Consider the following 21,029-nt stretch of genomic DNA (forward strand, 5'->3'; position numbering starts at 1 on the left):
TGCATTTAACTTTTAAAGCCAAGTAAACAGCTACTCATGAGCTAAAGCAGAAATAAATAGCTTGATCTTTATTGATATTGATCTTTATATGGTTCTTGATCAGAACCATAATCTTCAATTTTTAACACAGTCCTAACTTCATTAGTCTGTACAAAAAACGTTTTGGTTTCCTTCATGGCTGAAAAAAATAGGATAAATACCCTAAGCAACAGGTTGTTTTAAATATTATACTGTACTGGGATTTTTTTGATTATGCTTTTTCTTCCATGTTTCCTCTCTCTAAATATGCCTATAATAAAGCATTATAATTAAATGTGACCATAAATTATGTTATCTTAATGGCAGAAGCAGTTCAGGCACTCCACAGATGAGAGTAACCAAAACAAGGTAAGGTCTCTGTACCTGCACTTGATTCAGCCAGTCAGACTTATCCTCTATATTTTCTAAATAGCATTTTTTGTGGAACTACTCCTGTAACATTTTCCAATTCTTTGAGACCAGCTATACATGTCAAAAATAAAGGAAATAATGGCAATGTTTCAAAAAGTTTGTTTATTTAGCAATCGTAACATACAAAATTGGATTAACCTAGAACCCAGACACCTTTGAAACCCCAGCTGGGGCCTACAGTACCAACCAGAACGGAACTCAACTTGAGCAATGTGTAACTGCAAGATGTAAATCCTACACAGACAGTGAGTAATGCACACTGCCTAGGAAACAGAAATTTGAGTATGGTATCAAAGTGAAATATCTTGACAGTCTCAACTATCTCAATGAGGCCAAACTATTGCACAAGTTTCTTTTGCTTTTGCATGACTTTGTAAGTATTCTCCTTCCAGACAGCAAGGATCAAAGCTGGTATCTTACTGAAGGTTACACGTAACAAAAAAGTGTTAGAAACTGAAAAACACAATGCAGCTTACAGCTAACAGGATTCTTAGAATTCAAAATGTTAACACAGTTACAAGGATGTATTAGATCTGTGCTCAGTGCCCCCAGCAGCAGCAGATTAACATATTAGTTGTGACGGCACAAAGAGAAAAGGATTCTTCTCATAAAACCTGAGAGAAAACAGTATCCAGACAGCCCTTCTCATCAACTTACCCTAAGCCCAAACCTGTGCTGGAAGAGCCGAAAACATGTAGCTATACAAACTTATGTGCTTGGGAAACAATGAAATGGTTCTAAATAACTTTTAAAGCTGCTGGCAAAAATAACTGTTTGGGAGATTTCAAGTTTACATTATTATTATAAACCACAGGAAAATATTTTGCTTGGGATCTTTTTCAAGTTTATGATAGAGTTTTTCAAACAAAATTATTTCTCTAAGACGTTTCTTCCAATGCAAATGGAACCATTAAGGTTATATCCTTACCCCTAGGGGAGTCCACTCCAGATTCTCATCTGCAGTAAAAGCAAGTTTACTTTGGAGAAAACTGTCCATGCGCATGCACACAGCACTTAGTTTTGGCCCTATGTGAGATCCCTATGGCTAACAACCATTAATATTTGGTGACAAGAAGCTAGTTCAAACTATCTGAAATAAGAAGGAGCACGTGGCATGACTTGCTACATGCTGTTTCAGTATCATGAAATCAAGTGTATATCAAGGGCTATCTGCTTAAAATTTGAAAGGAGGGCCTGCAGTTACAAAGCATGCTGAGATGGTGTAACAGGGCTGGGTAAGGGAGGGACAATCTAATCCAGTGCATCCTGTTACGCAGGCACTGCATAAAAGAAACAGCCTTTTTTGGAGTGCCCAGTGTGAGAGGACAATTTCCATGTCTGTACCCAGGGATTGCCTTGGAGAAAGTTCACTGGAAGCAGAAAATAAGTTGACAACTAAGTAGTATTAGAAGACTATTGATACCATTGATACTGCCTGTCCATTCCTTCACTGACCACAGAAAAGGATCCTAGCACCAAAGCTTTTTTCCTCAGTTGATTTAAATAATACATATTTTGAAGTGCAAAAATTGAATCATGTTGCCTCTAGGTCATACTCAGAGGAAGAACTGTGAATTTTTTACTCTGTTACAGGGTTGACAAACATTTAGCTGCTGAGGGTTTCCTAAGTAATTTGCCTGCTGACTCACACAAAAAAAGCCCCTCATCAAAGTCCAAGTTGTTTCTTATTGCTGCTGTGTTCTGTGGCACTCTACAGCAGACAAAGGCACAAACACCCTACTCGGTTAAGACCAAGAAGTTTGAGAGTTATTTTTACAGTTGCTTTTCAGAATTAACTCACAGTAATCAAACTTTCAGAGATGCTTAAACCTACAAGTCCAAATTACAAGAAGTGAAGCTGAGATGAACACAGAGCAGATCATGGCATCCAAATGAGCAATCACACACATTCAGAGAGAAGTTAAGCATCAGAAACATTTCTACACCAGAAACATCCTGACCAAATGTAAAGTCTCAGGTTTTCTTTTGAATGTGCAGATCCCACAGAGGACAAAGGCTAGATGAACTAGAAACAGCAGAGAAAAATGCTGGCAACTACTTTCCTAAATTCTTTAGGGTGATTGAAGTCTTTGTTATGCCATGTATTTGAAGAGGCCAAGCATGAGGGCTGAAATTTGCACAATGCCCTCTGCTTTATGTTTCTGCCAGTAATCTTGGCTTTAACCATCACATTGCCAACCTGCAGCCACGTCCTCCCTCCAAATGAGTGCGCCCTCCCAGCCACAGGCACCAACTCTACACTGCACAAAACTACAAACTCTCATCATTAATTCTTTTCCTTGTAAAAAAAATAATTTGCTTCCCATGCAAGACATGCAGAGAAAGAAACATTTGGGATCTTTATCTTGCAAAGGTCTTTTGTAGCCAGCTGAGCATGCATGAAATAAGCAGAAAACTCAGCCTCCTTTAGATCTGCCAGGGGTGCTTTAGGGTGAAGAAAACAAGAACTCCCTCAGTGCTCAGCACTGCTTCTCAGGTCTCAGGTTCCCTTTGTAATGGGGAGCTGAAGCTAAATCAGGCAGCTGTCATTTGCCTGCACTCGGAGCTAGTGGCTATTGTACCTGATTGGTGTAGCAGCCCTTGCTGAAGCCTAAGGTGGGCACTACACTAAGTAATACACTCCACTGCTGGCTTTAAAAACATCTGAGGGACTGGATAACTGAACAAGTCCAGTATCCTTTCTTCCCAATCACACTGAAATACCACTTATTTGAAAAGCTTACTGCTTTCCAAAAAAATATATATTACTTAATTCTTCAAGGTATAAAAATATCTTCAGCATTCTGTTGTAGACCCATCATTAATACAGTTAATAATAGATTAATGTGGAGAAGACATTGTTTTAATATCAAGAAATCTAATCTTCCATCCAAACGAGCTATCCATAAAGTATATAGTTTTATAAAATTGCCTTTCAATATAATTTAAGCATTTTATTACGACATTAAATTCCAATATAATGCAAAACATTAGTTTTAAGTAAATAAAGCAGTGCACAATGAATATGTTCTTTGCACCAAGCAATCTTCGTTGGAGCAAGTTATTTTTAGCTGAAAGGTGTACCTCCCACTGTTTATTTTAAAATTAATTTGAAATGCAACTAGCTGACAGAATCAACATCTGTGAAGATGAGACAGAAATTTATGCAAATGGTGATTTTCTGAATTAATTTGTGTTATAGAAAAGACTGTCAATTTCTTTGAGTACTTATGCCCTATTACTTAATGAGCTGTTTTGATGATGGAAGTCAAACTACCTTTTTATTTATAGTGTAAGATGGGCAAAAGTTTGGTAGACTATATGAGCCAAAGTGCCAGTTCTGACATCTTGTCCAACTGTTACAGGGGTGGTGCCACACAAATCAAAACTCAGAGTTCAAATGTACTTGTCTTTTAACTAATACTTGTCCACAAAATGTTAGGGACCAGATTCCACTGACCTAATTCATAGAAGCAGTTCTACAATCATGGGGATTGCTTTTACAAATTAGGTTAATGGGATTTAGGACATTACTGAAACACCCTTGCAAACTGTTCTACCAGCAGAAACATATGCTTTCCTCCTGACACAGTCATGAGGACTCAGTAAGGCCCTGAAAGAAGAGTAGCCATCCTTTAAAAATGTGGCAGTGATACTGAGATTTTAACTACATCAGAGAATTAAGACTGCACTGTTCACCTTTTTAATGGACGTTGCTTAGGTTGAACTAATATTTCACATAATGAACTTCTTCCAAGGTCAAGGCTAGGAGCAGACACTTGGTTTTGTGAAAACTGGAGAATTGTTGTTGCGATCAGTAGAGCCTGGCTTTCATCTTGTGTTGACCCATTTAAAAGAAGGGCAGCATTCCCAACTCTGTAAACTGAGACAGAGCAGTGAGCACACGGCCACAAACTCCAAAAGAAACCAGGGCATGGAAGTCAGAGACACTAACAGCGTGTTTTGTTCTCCATACAGTGAATTTTCTCAGCAACCACCTTACACCTATGCTTTCTTCAGGGGGCCCAGCCACCCCTGTCCTTCCTCATGGCTCAATATGTGCAGCCCAAGAAGACATGCAAAAATAAGAGATAGCAGATGGTTAAAAACAGTAAAGCAAACATCTATATTTTTGTACTTAGTATTAGAGAGAAAGCCAGTCCATTTGGCAAGCTGTAATGGCCAAAAGAAGGGTGAAATTAGTAGCTATGGCAACAGTGAGCTTGTGCCTATTGATTTTCATCAGGAAACCATGTGAAAACATGCAATTTAGAGGCATTAGCAAAAGGAGGAGGTCTATTTGTTCCAAAACCCATACTGTGCCCTCTTATAAAGCACTTAGTTTCAAAATGATTTTAGGTTTTGTCTGTTTCAGTGTAGAAAGCACTTTAATGTACAAACTCAAAATTTAGCCTCTAGTGTCACCATTATTGTTATAATGCTTGTCCTCTCTGTATTTGTGACTGAAAAAAACTCACAGCAACAGTCCTGGCTATTTAAGGTTTGCTCTTCTTTGAGGATAAGCTCCTAACAATTTATCTTAGCAAATTCTGGTACTGAAGACTTCATACAATCTCGTATGTTATATGGCACCTCTTCAGTCATGTTTTGAAAATAATTATAATTGTCTTATTGCAAACTGATTCAGTGATATTTCTTCAGGGAAGAAAATTTGAGAACCCGCAGGGTTTGCTAAGGAGACACACATCTTCAGAGGGCTGCCACTATTTCACACCATCAATCACAATTTGGAATACAAAATTTTCACTGACTTTTAATGTAATAAGAGATGCCTTACTATAACACTACAAAAAGAAACCACATACTGTAAATTTTACACTTTTGAAACAAATGTAACAAGGAGAATATGAATACATTAAAAAATAATGAAGGACTCATGCTTCCAGCTATCATATGAAAAATATTGAAAACATTTCAATTCAGTATTGCTGGAACATTTCTATTTTTGCTAACAGCTCTTCTCTTTTTCCAGTACTTAAGTCATAAAATAGAAGACCAGTAAAGACATTTTCTGTTTGTAAAAACACTGTATAATTTGAACATTTTCTCACTCTTCCAACATGTATTTAGGATTTACAAATACCCGTTAAAACTCTACATGCTAGAAGCCCTTATTGAAGCCTGAATAACAGCAGATTAAAATGATCAAATAATCCAAAACTTTACTAATGCATCGATTTAAATTGGCCATTTTTCATCGCAAGTGGATCTTTCTCAGGTACTTATGTCAATTTATCTGGTTAAAATGTGACGGTGATTGCAATCCTGTCTTATTTTGATCATACTACAATTATTCTTTCATTGACATTTTAACATTAATAATAAAATAATTCTAAAACAAAATTCCATGGTGATTTTAAACCTGCAGGTTTTTTTTGAAAATTGTACATGGGAATTGAGAATAGAATATGGAGGTAATATCACCTGATTTAGAGACCTGACTTAATTAGGAAAGCTTAAGTTTTGGGGTTTTTTTGTTCAGCATTTAATGAATGATACTGAATATCTAATTCTAGTGGCTGATTTTCTAAGCATGTTTTTCAAAACAGAAAGCATGGTGTTACATTATTCCCCGTGGGTAGGCATTTTTTGTCTCACATTGCATGGCCAGGCTCCCATACATCAAGTTCAGCTTGATAATTACAAATTGTTGTTTAGCCATTTTGTTCGCTAAATACATGACCCTTGAGGCTGCCTTATTCATTGTTATTTAATTGTTCCAACCAATGCACTTTTACTAAAATAGATACATTGGATAACCAAACTGGGACGACAGAAACAAATAAATTGTCACTGGAACCAATCCATGTACACTCAGTCTAATCGACTATTAAAGAAATTGCACTATTTTCATTCAGAATAGCATGCTTCAATAAATGCATTAACTCCAATTTCCACTGATTTTCAATGTTCTGTTCTGAATTAATGTAATGCCCATAAATATCCATTATTTATATACAAAAGGCAAACACTTATTTTGTCAATGCAGACAGGTTTTATAACTTTTTGTAAAACAAGCATTCCTGTACAAATCAAGAACAACACTTCCATAATCTGAAGATATAAATCACATGTAGACTATTCTATATAAATTCTCAGGCTAATATGCATGGCTGTGGACATGAATCCTCTTCCTGTAATGACAGAATACTGTTAAGCCATATGCTGTGCAGTGTCATCATCAGGGTGCATGGGTAAAATTTCTCTGCGTTCCCTTGACAGCAGAAATAAAATACCACAAGGAATGATGGTTTTCACTGCAGAAGGACTACAAGAAGACTATTATGTCAAGGAGATACAATTTTTAAAATCTATACATATGAAATAAACTGCTTCGTGTTTCTCAGAAGGAAAGGAAGACTGCTAATATAATAACAAATATGATAGAATCTGTCCTGGTTTGGGTTGGCAGAGAACTAATTTTCCTCTTAGTAGCTGTCACAGTGCTGTATTTTGGATTTAAGATGAAAATGATGTTGATAATACCCTGATGTTTTAGTTGGTGCTGAGCAGTCTTGCACTGAGTAAGGGCCTTTCCTGCCTCTCACCCCACCAGTGAACAAGCTGAGGGATCATAAGAGGTTGTGAGTGGAAACAGCCAGGACAGGTGATCCCAAATGACCAAAGGGATATCCTATCCCATATGGCAACATGGTCACTATATAAACTAGGGGAAAGCTGGTTGTGGGCTGCAGATTTGAAGCCGGCTGAGCATCAGTCAACATATACTGAAGAATGGCATTGTGAACCACTCATTTTGTATATTCTAATTATTTTATCATTGTCTCCCTTTCCATTTCCATCCTACTAAAATTTCTTTATTTCAGCCCACAAATTTTACTTTTTTTCCCCAATTCTCTCCTCTATCCCACTACAGGGGGAGGATTGAACAAGTGGCTGTGTAATGTTTTGCTCTACTGGCCAGGTTAAACCCCAAGAGAATCACAGAGTCATTAGGATGGAAAGGACCTTTAAGACCACTGAGTCCAATCATTTACCAAACACTTCCAAGTCTGCCATCAATGGAACGAAAATATCCACGATAAGAAAATAGTGACAAGCAGTGAGTAATCAGTGCTTTTTATACTTGCCCTTGGAAAGGTTGTGAATCTATCCAGTTCTTCCACAAAGCAAAACATCTGTAAACTGATTGCTGACATTACGATCAAAAGGCTGGCGGTAAATACTACCAAGCTCCCAAGTTTTTTTCCTGGTCCAAATATCTTATACACAAAATCCTCCAAAGCAGGAGAAATCTTTATAAGCCGAACTACTCTAAGAACCTGCAAAGAAAGAGAAAAATGCGGCTGTATCAATTATTTGATTTTCACATTAATCAAAAATGTTTAAAATATCAGACATTAATAGCCGAAAAGGGACCTTCAGCCTTGTAGACCAATAAATATCAAGTTGCCACCACTTGTAATAGATGACAAGTTGTGTGTTAGGTTAAAACCACAAAACCAGGAACATAAGCAGCATTGAGGTATACAGGCATGGGGTGATAATACAGGCATGAGAGGACCCAGTCTCCAAGGCTGTAGTCAACTCATTGATCATGAGTCATTGCAGAAATGCAATTCAGTGAAGCTGCTTTTGGGGTAACACAGGGAACAAAAACATAGACAAAACACACCACAGATATTAAATATGAGTGCAATGTGGAATTAGAGAGCAAAGGAGGTTTATAGTGTGCTACTAAACATAAGAATGCCTCCAGGCAGGAGTCAAAGCGTATCAGTCTAGATTTAGCAACTGAGAATCTACTGACATGCTAGGTAAATGGTTCCAGTTTGATTAACATCACTGTTAAAGTTTCATTCTTATACTAAATGGATAGGTCCTGAACAGTCTGATGAAAGCTCTGTTTTGAGCAGCGGGCTTGATGAGATAGCATTGAAAGGCCACTCATAACTTCAATTTCTCTAATTTTATGATGTTCGTTATACCAGGTTACATATTCACACAAAAAACTATCAAGTCTTCTTCCACAGATTATCCTTCTATTTCAGTGACCTGAAGCAAAATTGTTTGCCATTATATACCACATAACCTAGCAAATTTGGTAATGACCATATTTCGCTATTTCATATTACATATAACATAGGAGACTATGGGTTGTATTTCTCAGTATCAGAGAAACTCGGTATCTCACAACAGCACTGTTTGCCTCTGACATATTTGACACCTCTCAGAACTGGCAGCAAAACTTTGATCTTGTGTGGAACTCCTGACCCATTCACTGCTGAGTCTACTTTGAAAGAGCTGCTGACAGCTCTGATTCTCCTGTTTCTGCCTTTGGTGTTGACACAGTGACACTAACATCAGTATCGACAAGAGGCAGTGGCAGCAACAGTAGCTGCTGAAGACAACAGACAGCGGCATACAGGGCAACTGAGACTGCAGTTCTAAGGAAGAAAAGGGTTCTTTATTCCAAGGTATCACCTAGATCTCCAGAAGAATCATATTGAAATTGGAAGGTAGGAATTACAGTGCAATTATTGTCTGACCTTGTATATAAGTCAAATACAATCGCTGTGCTGTTTTTGGAAAGAAAATAAGTATGACAGAAGTTATTCATACAGTGAGTTCATTGTAGCTTGCTAATAATGTACACCTTTGGATTTCACAAGAAGCTCATCTCCCTACCCGCTTGTAAGGTATGCAGAATATGCCTGTCAACTAGATTTAACTGCCAAAGGGGAGAGAGAGACAGTCAACTCAAGAGAGCAACCTATTCCGAACATATCAGAGCCCTTACGTGAGATGGGATAAGCGTCCACTCTCTCCAGTGGCAAACAAGGGTCCTAGATTCAGTGGTTACACTAGACAGCTTAATTTTCACAACAATAGCACAAGGCGAGACAAAGCCCATTCTTTCCTATTGGTATCATGACTACACTACATATAACCTGAGTACATGAAACTGGCTACCAAGGCAGACAGCGAAATGAGTGAGATTTCCAAGTTTACATTAAAATGTAAACACCGTGCCTTCTTACAAGACTTACTCATGGTGTAAATATTAGCTCTGTTCCCATCAATACTAGCTTCAACACAGACCCCAGTGGGGAGAAGATTTCATGGTAGTTTGTATTCTGAGTGGTGTTTTAGATAAACTCAATTACCTGCTTTACTTTTTTCCCCTTTCTTTGGGGAACTTTAATTGACCTTTAAGCAACACACTAATCTTATTGATACTATTTGGTTTCTTCATTTATTTTCATTAGCTAACAAATTGAATCTAGTAAAAGTACATTCTAATGAATTTATGCATTTTGTGTAATTGGATTGCAATTTGTATTAAATTTAGGAGCTGTAGAAGATGCGCTATTTGGATTAAATATAAAAATATATTAAAAACAAATCAAAATGAATAATGAAAAAGGAACCACAGTTTTCTTAAAAATAATGGCTACATCTCCTGCAAGGCAGTATAGTTATTCAGAAAATGACTCAGCAGTATTTTCTCCAAGCACAAATACAATACCATCTCTTCAGTACAGTGTAGGTTAAATTCTGTTTAAACCTCTCCCTTTTATGCTGGTTCCTTACAGATCTCTGCAATAATATGCAAAATAATTTCTTCACTAATTTTATGTCCTACAGATATAGCTATGTAACAGTCCTTTGCTGTAGTCTTTCATAGAGGGCTTTGCAAAGTGTCTTGAATGAATGCACAGTGAATGCAAGGAAGATAGGTGGGAAGGTGGACAGCAGCCAATGTAGTAAAGACTGAGTGATGTGTTGGCAAAAGGTAATGATATAGATGAATGAATAATGCAAACTGAAATATATGCAAGGACGACTAGGCAAGCCAAACAATAATTCTTGCTTGCTATCCTGGAATGTGTCAAGAAGGACTTCTGTTTTCAGTAATCTGTTGGCTGACAAGGAACACATTTACCCTGTCATGATGTATAACTAAACGCCTGGAAATCTGCCTAACATTAAGACATACTCATGTGAAAAAGACCTTTTGACCTTGGTTGATTTGAAAATGTGTTATCTAGCTTGCCCAGAACTTAACTGTGGAGGAATACGGTGTGTACCTTACATGCTGACATCAAAGGTATTCTGCAACCTTCCAATCATTCACCTCCTAGGGGATTTGGATTGCAAAGTACAACCCAAATATTTCAGTGTAGCAGGTGTTTCTGCTTGTAAAACGTATGTCTTTCATACATTTTGGGAAAAAAAAATTCACATCTTTAAATTTTCTGTCATAAAAGCTAGCACTGTGTAATTATAAAAACACCAACACCACCACTGCTCCACTAAACTAATTAAATCCATTAAAAAGACTCATTATTTTATTATCAGCATCTTCCCACATTTTAATTATACTTTCAGTCCTATGAGTTAGTGATGATGTCATCCATTTAGTCCAACATTCATAGTCTATGCTGAAAATTCTTACAAAGAAACCACCAGTCATGAGTAGACTAATTATTCAGTCAGAACTAAAGTTGCTGACTGCTTTAACTGAGACCTCCCAGCTATGCTCCCTGTGTGCTTTTGACATAAGAGTGCAATTGCATACTCCTGACAGATAATCCTTCCTTTCATCATGGATGTATCATGCTGCATTGAGGAACAACATTCTACATATTTGGACAGCAAAATCAAAGCTATAATGACTTAAAAGTCTTCAAATGGTATCAGGTGAAAACAAAATAGATTTTTCCATCCTGAAAGCTTTCTTGAGAATGTTTCCAGAACCACTTGGAAAAAATACAGGATGACATTTGCAGAAATCTGAAAAGGCCATTATGTTTCCACCCACACTTGGGGAGACTGCTTCCCCCATGCTGTATTCATGTTTACAATGTGTCACTATAACTAATCACATTTATTTACAGGACTCCGTCTGATGATTTATTATTTTCACTTATTGAGCATTACTTATTCACCATGCCAATCCATTGCTAAATAATGGGCAGATATGAATCCTTTAATATATATGTTCTTTAAAAAAATCCTTTCTTTAGCACTGTGGAACATAACACATAATGAATCTCAGTGATTTCTCCCAAAACTGGATCAACCTTAAGCACTTGAAGGAGGATAAATGGGGAATTGGTTGGGCTGGTTGACAAGAAGAATCCTAAGTCAGAATTAATCAGTCATTTTTTGTCTCTCTTTCCTGCTCTTTCCCCAAGTGAAAATGCAGGAAGAGCCTCAATAAACACATTTTCCCGCTAGATAAGGAACGTCTGGAGAGGTATAAAACCCAGGTCTGGGATGATTCTGGAGAAATTAACTCAGAAGATCCACAGTAACTTAGCTTCGCATGTGACTGCAAGAAAGATGAAGATTTGGAGAAGCAACAGCAAGTGAATTGAGGCCTCAGGGAGAGCAGCCAGGAAAGTAGTGGTGGACACTACAGGAAGGTGATGATGTAAACAGTGGTGTAAAAGGCCAAGGCTCGGTGAAGAACAATGAAGAAACAAACCAGAACTTATTGAACAGTGCAGCTCAGATAAGAAATGGGAGTTACTGATAACTGAAAAGACTTCTCAGCAAAGTTAAAAAGAATCCTATTTTTGTAAATCCACCCAATGAAAACAGTTACAAACAGATTTATTATTTTAAAGCTATTCTCAAAATCAGTCAATACTGTGAGAAAATTGAAATTTGTGTGAAATGTGCATGAGTAATGTTTTAATTTGGTATATAGAGTAAAAAGTAAAAGCAGCTGATCATACCTGAAAATATGTAAATTGAGAGTGATACAGGTCTGGATAAATATGGAGAGTAGTTCCAATTACAAGCAGCAACTCAAACTTGTGAAGGGATGAGCTGATGTATCCTGTGAAACCCAAACACCAGATCTTCAGAAGAGCTTCTAAATCAAACAGAACTGTAAAAGCAACCTAGACAGATATATAAAATAAGAAAGAGGCATTCAAAACACTGAATTAAATTAGAAGTTTCTATGTCATGATTTCTATCAGCATTTTGTATGGCAAAAATAAAGATCTTCATACTATTTAACAAAAAAATTATATTCTAAACAGAATAAACAATTATACATTTCACTTAATAAAACTTTCTAGACTCAACACAGACAAGTAGATTTCACAATCTGGAAAGCATGAAGTAATAAATCCATCCAGATGATTTTTCACTTTAAATACATATATAAAAATAAATATGATGACTTCTGACTTTTTCAAAATATGAAGCAACATGTATGAGATTTCTGAGGAATTTTAAGAGATATAAGAAAGACACCAAAGCTTGAAAATTGCTATGTCAATTTTTTAAAACATCCATATTAATACAACAATCAAAACAGGTAGAAAAGAAGTAATGTTTTTTAAGCATCTAAAACAAAATTTAAAAAGGAGAGGAAATTCAAAGTCAGTCCAGAACTAGTTCATCTTTAACAAGGATGTTAAAGAACTTGCACACATGCAAGGTGCGAAGCTACAAGGGAAGAAATCTACTTGTAGGAAATATCTTTGTGATTCTTCCAGAGGCCTTTCTTGAAATATTTGCACAGTAAAATGCATAATGTTCACTTTGAACAAAAGCATAGGTGTACATCTTCAAGATTTATTTTCTCTTACTTCTCTCTCTACCAAAAATCCTTCTGGCTAGGCACACTTCCTCATGTGCCTTCTTATTTTACCACTGTACATACTCTGAGATGCTCTCTTCCACACTTTCCAACAGCCAGGATATGCAATGGAAGTGCTTTTTTGTGACTCAGAAATGTTTGTCTCTGATCCTTTACACACACTGAGGCTTAAATGAGACCCTAAAGTAACACTAGGTCACATCTAAATACAACTAATACTTTCAAAGTGCAGTACCAATAAAGAAAATGCAGCTTAAATCTCCTTTGAGGACAAGCATTATTAGTCTGTTAAGAGGGAGAGACTAATTGACTGTGGGCCATGAAGTCTACTGAATTTGGCAGGGGATAAAAAAGTTAGAGACTAAGATTTTGACCTTGACAACAAAAAATCTCTGGGATGCTGCCTTAACTATTTACATTATTTAAAACTTAAACTCTACAGTACATAAAAGAGTATATATTTATCAACATGAAAGAGGGAGGCTGTGAGATAGCTAATAAAATTTTATGTATATTATGTGTACAGGACTGTCACAAGCAGGAGTGGAGATGGAAATTAAGCACTGCAGTGTATGCCATTTGTTTATTCCCCTAGTCCACACAGCTATTTACAAGCAGTGCTACCAGCTGTACTACATGGTCTCCTCAAGGCATGTAAAATAGTTATCAGGCTTTAAATGTCCATAGAATGATTAAATCGAGGCAAAATGCTTCACAGCACTCAAAAATTCTCTTCTGGAGATTTTCCTTTTCTTAGGAAAGAAAAACTACTAAGAAACATTTGTGTGCTTTCAGTCACAGACAGTGTAGGGACTGTTTTTTATGCCCTTTTATTTATGCCCTTATCCTCAAATGGCCAGATGGCCAGTTTTTCAGCCTGTGTTCTGTGATGTCAAAGAGCTCTAGGAGAACAATGAGATGGTTTGAAGAGATTACTCCTTTACATGAAAATTTCTAAGACATAAGGAAATGTTTTAGCAAAAAATCTTAAAAGTAAAGCTCACTTTTAATGACACACCATCTGAGTCCTAAAAGAAGAAGGGCACTGAATTAGGCAAAATGGAACAGTGGTTAGAAAGCAGCTGGGATTCAACTCATAGCAGGTGGAATTACAATGTCATTTAAATACACACATACACACTTCAGAGCACATAGGCTTCCTATTAGAACAAGTCTAACAAATATGATGTTAAGTGTATTTTAATTTATTCTAAAAATGTGTGGGCAGAATCATTTGCATTTCACATACTTGTCAAATGAATTCAAACCACTGGCACTTAAAAATGTATCAAATGGTTTGCATAACATCTGATTACATTTATACACCTGTCTTCCTGCTGACAGAGCTTGTATTTTTTTCCTTCCTTGTAATTAATTACAGAAGAAGATTCAGAATATCTGACTAGAACTTTTTGTTAGGTATGAAATGCAATACAATTTCATAGTTTTGTGAGGTTTTTTTTTTTGTTTTTTTTTTTTTTTTTTTTTTTTTTTTTTTTAAATCTGGAATAATTCCTTTCATTTCTGTAGAGACAAGGCAAAAGCAAATTCACCTAAGAAGCCAGAGCAGAAAAAGCAGGTGTAACAAGTAAGCAGTCGCCAAGCAGCCATCCTCCACTATGTTGCCAATTCTGCTTTGGGGAGGCCAAAGAGGAACAAACAGAAATGGACCGTTTTCTTGATAGTCATGTCCCTTTTGGTCACGTGGAAGCCTTACGGCACTAATCCCACCTTCATCAGCATGACCTTTTGCTAGTAGCCACTCAACACTTTTCTTTGGCAGAGGCACAGCTCACTATTAGTCAGCAACCAACAGTGAAAGACTTATTTTTTATTTCTTTGTAACTGTGTCTTACTTGAAAGGTTATCAAGCTGTCAGGAAAAGATAAGAATTCTTCCAAGGAGGATCAGTGGAATTAAGGACACAGACCTCTAGCACTTCTCTCACTACCAGATTTAACACAGCATTCAATCCTTCCTTCATCCAGGACAGGGCAAAGGCAGCAGTACAAGGGGACAGGTTATAAAGGGAATCTAGGAGAAACTATATTGGAGGACTTGGTTTTGAACTCTGGTATTCAGACAGTCTTTGTAGGAATCATATGCAACTTAAATAAGACAGCTAGTCTGTAACATGTTATAATGGAAATTCCATATAAAAACAAACATCCGTCAGTATCCTGTCTAGGTACTGAGCACTTAAAGTCAGCATCCTCATTAAAAAATACCAAAATGTATTTGAAGCTCCACTCTTTCCAGGATAGTGCACTGGGGTTTAGAGTCATCCTGTTAAAATTCTGGTTTTGCTTTTGCAGGACTGATGCATACAAGTTGAAATGCCTATCAGAACCTCTTATTTACTACTCGATATACAAAATTTTGCAAACAATGGGATCTGGGTATAGATTAACTTCTTTTACCTTCTTGATTAACCTTTGCCTTCTTGATTTTGTCTTTTCTTTCCAACAATGAAAACCGGTTTATTTTCTTGGTACAGAGCATCTCAATAAATTAATTTAGATCTGCCCACTGAGTTTAAGTGGATGTATTTCTACAATTCTAGGCCACTGCAACGTGTGATACATAGAATGGACCAAGTGAGATATTTTATTAGACATGTCTTCTCCTAAAGCCAGCAGCTTCCAAGATAACTTCTGGAAAACATATCAGAAAGCCAGATATGCTTGCTGTAGTCTATCTCACCATTTGCTTTAGCAAAGTGAAACCCTCAGTGCTGTGGCTGCTCAAGTCAGCTCCCACTGAAGGGAAAGATTTCTGCAGCCTACTCTACTGGAAAAGACAGAGCAACGGCAGTGCATCCTGCTCCAACTGGTCTTCTTCACCAAGCAAACAAACTGGGGAATAACCTGCTTGAGTATTCAACTTCTTCAAGGCTCTAAAAATATTTCCTTTGTGCTACAAAGAACAAGTTTCACAATAACCAAATAGAAAATGACACCAGCTTATTGATTTTTCCTCTCTCTCAGGGTTTTTTTATTCTTCTGATACTTTCTTCCTCCTTCTATAACATACTAGGGTTTAGTTTGATTTTTATAGTGCCTCAAGTAAAAGCATCACAGGATTAAAAAAAAAAAAAAAAAAAAAAAAGAAAAACAAAACCAGGAAATCCATTTAATGGACATAGGAAATGCTTTACAAATAAAAAAAATCCCACCTTTCTCTATCCCAGAATACTTTACCTCACATACTTGGAAATGTAAAAAGGTAAACAAATGAGTTTTTTGACAACCTCTCCACTAAGAAATCAATTATCTAAGCTATGCAGAAAAACATATTGTTAAATAAAACTGAACACTGCTTATAGGACAGAATTATAATACGCTAGTCTACATTATATACTTACCTTGAATAAACCCTGGCAAGTATTTCTACTGGAAAAAAAAAAAAACAACCTACAAACTTTACACTTGAAATAAATGTTGAAGAGATTGTTTCTAGCACTGATTAATAAAAGCATAATTATACTATATATTCAGAGCCAAAATAGAAATAGGACATGCATTGTTCCTTATTTTGAATATAAATAGCACTAATGCTATTTTGTTAAGAATCCAGGCTCCACTTGCTGTATCCTGGGCACAAAGCAAAAATGTCTGCTGGGAAGAGTTCATGGCCTCAGGCTTTAATACTGATTTAATTTTTTGTTTCCAGCCCAGGATATTGTACTGGATCTGTCTGTGACAGAGTTAATTTTCCCCATCATAGTTTCTATGGTGTTATTTTGGATTTGTGCTGCAAACAGTGTTGGTAACACAGGGATGTTTCAGCTGTTGCTGAGCAGTGTTTGCATAGAGTCAAGGCCTTTTCTGCCTCTCAGCCCACCAGAGATTAGGCTGGGGGTGCACAAGGAGTGGGGAGGGGAAATAGCCAGGACAGCTGATCCCAACACAAGGATATCCTATGCCAGAGGGCATTGTGCCCAGTATATAAGGCTAGAGGAAGCAGAAGGAAGAGGGGGGGATATTTAAAGTGAAGCTGTTTGTCTTCCCAAGTTACTGTTATGGCTGATGGAGCCCGGCTTTCCTGGAGATGGTTTCCCTGCCCATGGGAAGTGGTGAATGAATCCTTTGCTTTGCTTTGCTTGTGTGAATGACTTTTACTTTACCTATTAAACTGCTTTTATCTCAACCCGTGAGTTCTGTCACTTTTTTTCTGACCATTCTCTGCCCCATCCTACTGAGGGAGAGTGAACAAGAGGATGCATGGGGCTGAGCTGCTGGTTGGTGTTAAATCATGATCGAGATTAAAGTGAGTTTCTTTGTCCTCAATTCTACTCTAAGATCTGTAGAGAATTTTAAAGGACAACCCAACATTTGCTGGTTTTATTCCAATGTCTTATTTTCAGGATAATAATTTTCATGTTCATGCTGTTTTTAAAAAAATCTTAGAACTTGAGATAAGATAAAGACAACACATTTCACAATTATTCTTGCAATTGTTGCTCACACCAACATTGACCAAGTATTCATACAAACTACAGCATTCCCAGCAGCATGAGAGACAATGAAGAATGACGCAGCACTGCTGGTTTTATAATCTGCACTTTTTTAAAGGTTTGGACTCTGGTGCTGTTTTTAACAGGTCGTTTTGCTTTCATTTCTGTCCCAGAACTGGAGAACTCTCAGCTTCATATGATTTTAAGAGATCAGATACAAATTCTAAAACTAAGATAAAAAATATGTATCAACTCAACTTTCCTTAAAAGAAGGAGATTCCTACAGCATTGTACCATTAGGGCCTAAAGGGTTTAAAGTTGGGCATGTGAATCTGAATATCAAATATATTTCGGCACAGAAAACCACAGAACAACCAAAACCAGAGAAAAAACTATGAACATTCTTCTCTCATTCACTCTAGTCTAAGAATGACCCCTCTGGCTCCAAAGGACTGTGTAACTATTGAAGCCAGGGAAACTGCAGTAAGCATAAAGTAGAAAAGTGCCCTATCCAGGCAAGGTTCTAGGATCTGTAGTGCATGCTCTACAGTATGATCCTCGACCAGCTAATGACTGAAGCAGGTTCCTTGTCAGAATGCCACTTGTACCTCCAATTCATGATTGGCTAAATATTTTTTTGTGGTGTGCTTTTGTGATTGCTGAAGCCAGACTATTTGAAACACTATTTTGGTTATGCTTAAGGACCTTCTGGCAGTTAAGTATATACATATAAAATAAAGATTATTTAGGAAGAAGTTCTACATTACATTTTTTAAATACAGAGTTTTTTCATCTTTTAAAAGTTAAATTCTTCTGAATGTTACACTCCTGCTAGAGAAAGATAGCAACTCAGCAGCCATGCATTGCCTGCAGATGGTATACTTAAGCCTCAGCTCACTACCACTAACGTTTTGTTTGAGGAAATTATCTTTCAAAAGGTTGTAAGATAGGGCTGTCAGCCACTGTCAGACAGAGAAAGCTGAACAAGTTAGCAAAGTATTCTTTGAATGCTTCAGGGAATAAAAAAATTACACACTAAAATGTTCCTGACAGTCACATTTTTTAACTTTAGCTTATCTTAAAAATTACCCAGATAGTAGTTTCAGCATACTCACCTCAGCAAGGTAAAATTCATCATATTGTCTCTTGAAATTTTCTCCTTTATAGTAGTTGCTAGCAGCAACAATCACATCGACAGCAACCATGCTTAGTATGAACATATGAAACACGGATGACCTCATCATTTTCTACAAAAGAAAAAGTAAATTTTATCAGCAAAAGAAGTCAAACCATGCACATTTTAAAGACCAATTATATTGTCAAAACATAATCAGCCATAATAATATGTTATTCTAAAGCTTCTTTATATGATTCTAATTTATTACTCTCTAAAATATGTTTTAATATATTGCTTCAACTGGTTTACATGTGCAGGTTTTGAGATTTTTTTTTTTTGTACTTCTAAGTTTTTATTTGACAATTGACTTCTTACTGAAGGTTTATAATTTAACATGATATCGATTACTTTAGTATGTTTTAAAGCATAAAGAACACATCTATCTAGTCATTTGGCCTTGTTTAATACTCCTGCATTATGATTTATTAATGCAAATCTTGATGACTTATTGTTCAGGAAAAAGTTACATTGAGTCTATCTTGTGCACTGCTTTAGCTCAAGAAACACATGTTTCATGGACTTCATCTGATGTCAAACAATTGCCTAAATTAATAAAACACATCTGCATATAGTAGATATGCACATCTGGGCCTATGAGCTGTGAAGCACTCACATATAATTCACATATCTCTGTACTTATGCTTTGCATCACTGCTGCTGCAGCCACACACAAGAGCAAAGAAATAGAGGCACAGAGCAGTGCCCAGGAGTTTACATGTGTGAGATGCCAAAACATTAGTGATAAGATACGTAAGATGTATGCAGGAGTTCAAATCAGTAACTTCTGTGCCTCCACCACAAAGACCATGGAGTTATAATTAACCCTGAAAACTTAACACTTCCCTCACGGGGTCAGCCACAGTAGAAGCTAGAGTCAAACCAGAACATATTGTTATTTTACATAAAAAAAAAAAAAATCTTTGAATGAATGGCCACTGATATTGATATTGTTTTACAAATTTCCACAACAAGTAACACAGTTCAGGTCTTTAATATGAGTAAGTTATGTACTATTATGGTTCCTTGTGTTTGTGTGTAAGTTGTACTTCCAGTGGAAAAGGCCATTTTTATTTGCTCCTGAGTTTACATGTAAAAGTGCCTAACAAAATTTCAGGAAAAACAGAACTCAAAATTTAGAAGAACTCTGCCTTCTTCCATCTTTTCCCTAAAGATTCTGTGCACCTGTACTGGTTTATGTTCACATAATCACATAATTATTTATGTTGGAAGGGACTTCTTGAGATAATCTAGTCTGGTGCTGCCTGCTTAAGCAGAGTCAGCTAGAGTAAGCAGATATTCCAGAACTTTGTTCAGTCAGTTTGCGGATCTTGACAGATGAAGGCTCTGCAAACTGTCTGTGCAACCTGTTCCACTGTTTGATCACCTTCACAGTGGAAGAGTCTTTTGTTTTGTTCAGCTGTTCATCATAGCTCCAGACTTTCTCCCAAAACTCAGCGGCTTGAGATTCCTGAACGTCAGTCTTACCTATCAAGATGGGTGAAAAAGGCCTCAAACGTTTTTATGCCACTGTCTTGCCTTGCAAGGTCTCCTAATCCTTTCAACAGCAGGTCCACATTTTTCTAGTCTTCCTTTTGCTTCTCTTGCATAGGTAGAAGCCCTTTTGTTGCCTTCCATGTCATGGCAGATTCATATCTGTACCTCCACTCTCAGACAGGGTATTTGTATTCCTCCTGGGACACTTGGCCCTGATTCCATCTCTTGTATGCTTCCTTTTCAATTCCAAGTTTTGTCCAGAGCTACTGGTTCAATTATGTGGACCTCCTGCCACATTTGTTTGATTTCCTGCACTTGGAAGGAGACTATTTTTTAAGTTCAAGGAGGAAGATCCTTGAAAATCAACCAGTTCTTCTGGAACCTCTAATCTCTAGAACTATATACTATAAGATTCTCCCACGCAGATACCTGAATATGAAAAAGTCTGAACACCAGGTTTGTGGTCCTGTCTTTTGGCTTTGTTCCTTCTTTGAAGGTTCCTAAACTCCATGTTCTCATGATAATTGAAAAAAAGACTACTCCTGAATCTCAAAGTCTGACCAATTTCTCCTTCCTGGCAAGTATGAGGTCCCTCCAGAACACCTGATCTCATCAGTACACATTTTAGGAAGTTACCACCACTGCAATGCAGAAACCTGGACTATTTTCTGCTGTATTGTCCTTCTAATGGAATAGCTACACTGCCCCAGGAGAACTGAGGCTTGTGAATGTGAAACTCATAGAGTCATGGAACCCTTTAGGTTGAAAGGAATCTCAAAGATCATCTACTTCAGAAATATGCAAAATTTAAGAAACACACATTTTTACATTTGTAAAATATATTA

At 36.9% G+C, this 21,029-nt stretch overlaps 1 protein-coding gene across 2 annotated transcripts in view; it reads right to left on the reverse strand.

Annotated features, from left to right (window-relative positions):
- The window catches only part of NALCN (sodium leak channel, non-selective), a 234,436-nt gene that overhangs the window by 94,780 nt on the left and 118,627 nt on the right, over positions 1–21,029 (reverse strand). For both annotated transcript variants that reach the window (XM_066313489.1, XM_066313490.1), the window contains 3 exons: positions 18,629–18,760; positions 12,180–12,347; positions 7,563–7,754 (listed from right to left, as the gene is read on the reverse strand). In XM_066313489.1, the coding sequence (XP_066169586.1) occupies positions 7,563–7,754; positions 12,180–12,347; positions 18,629–18,760 (492 nt within the window). The remainder of the gene's footprint in view (positions 1–7,562; positions 7,755–12,179; positions 12,348–18,628; positions 18,761–21,029) is intronic.

Source organism: Sylvia atricapilla, chromosome 2 (assembly GCF_009819655.1).
Source record: "Sylvia atricapilla isolate bSylAtr1 chromosome 2, bSylAtr1.pri, whole genome shotgun sequence".
Classification (NCBI taxonomy): domain Eukaryota; kingdom Metazoa; phylum Chordata; class Aves; order Passeriformes; family Sylviidae; genus Sylvia; species Sylvia atricapilla.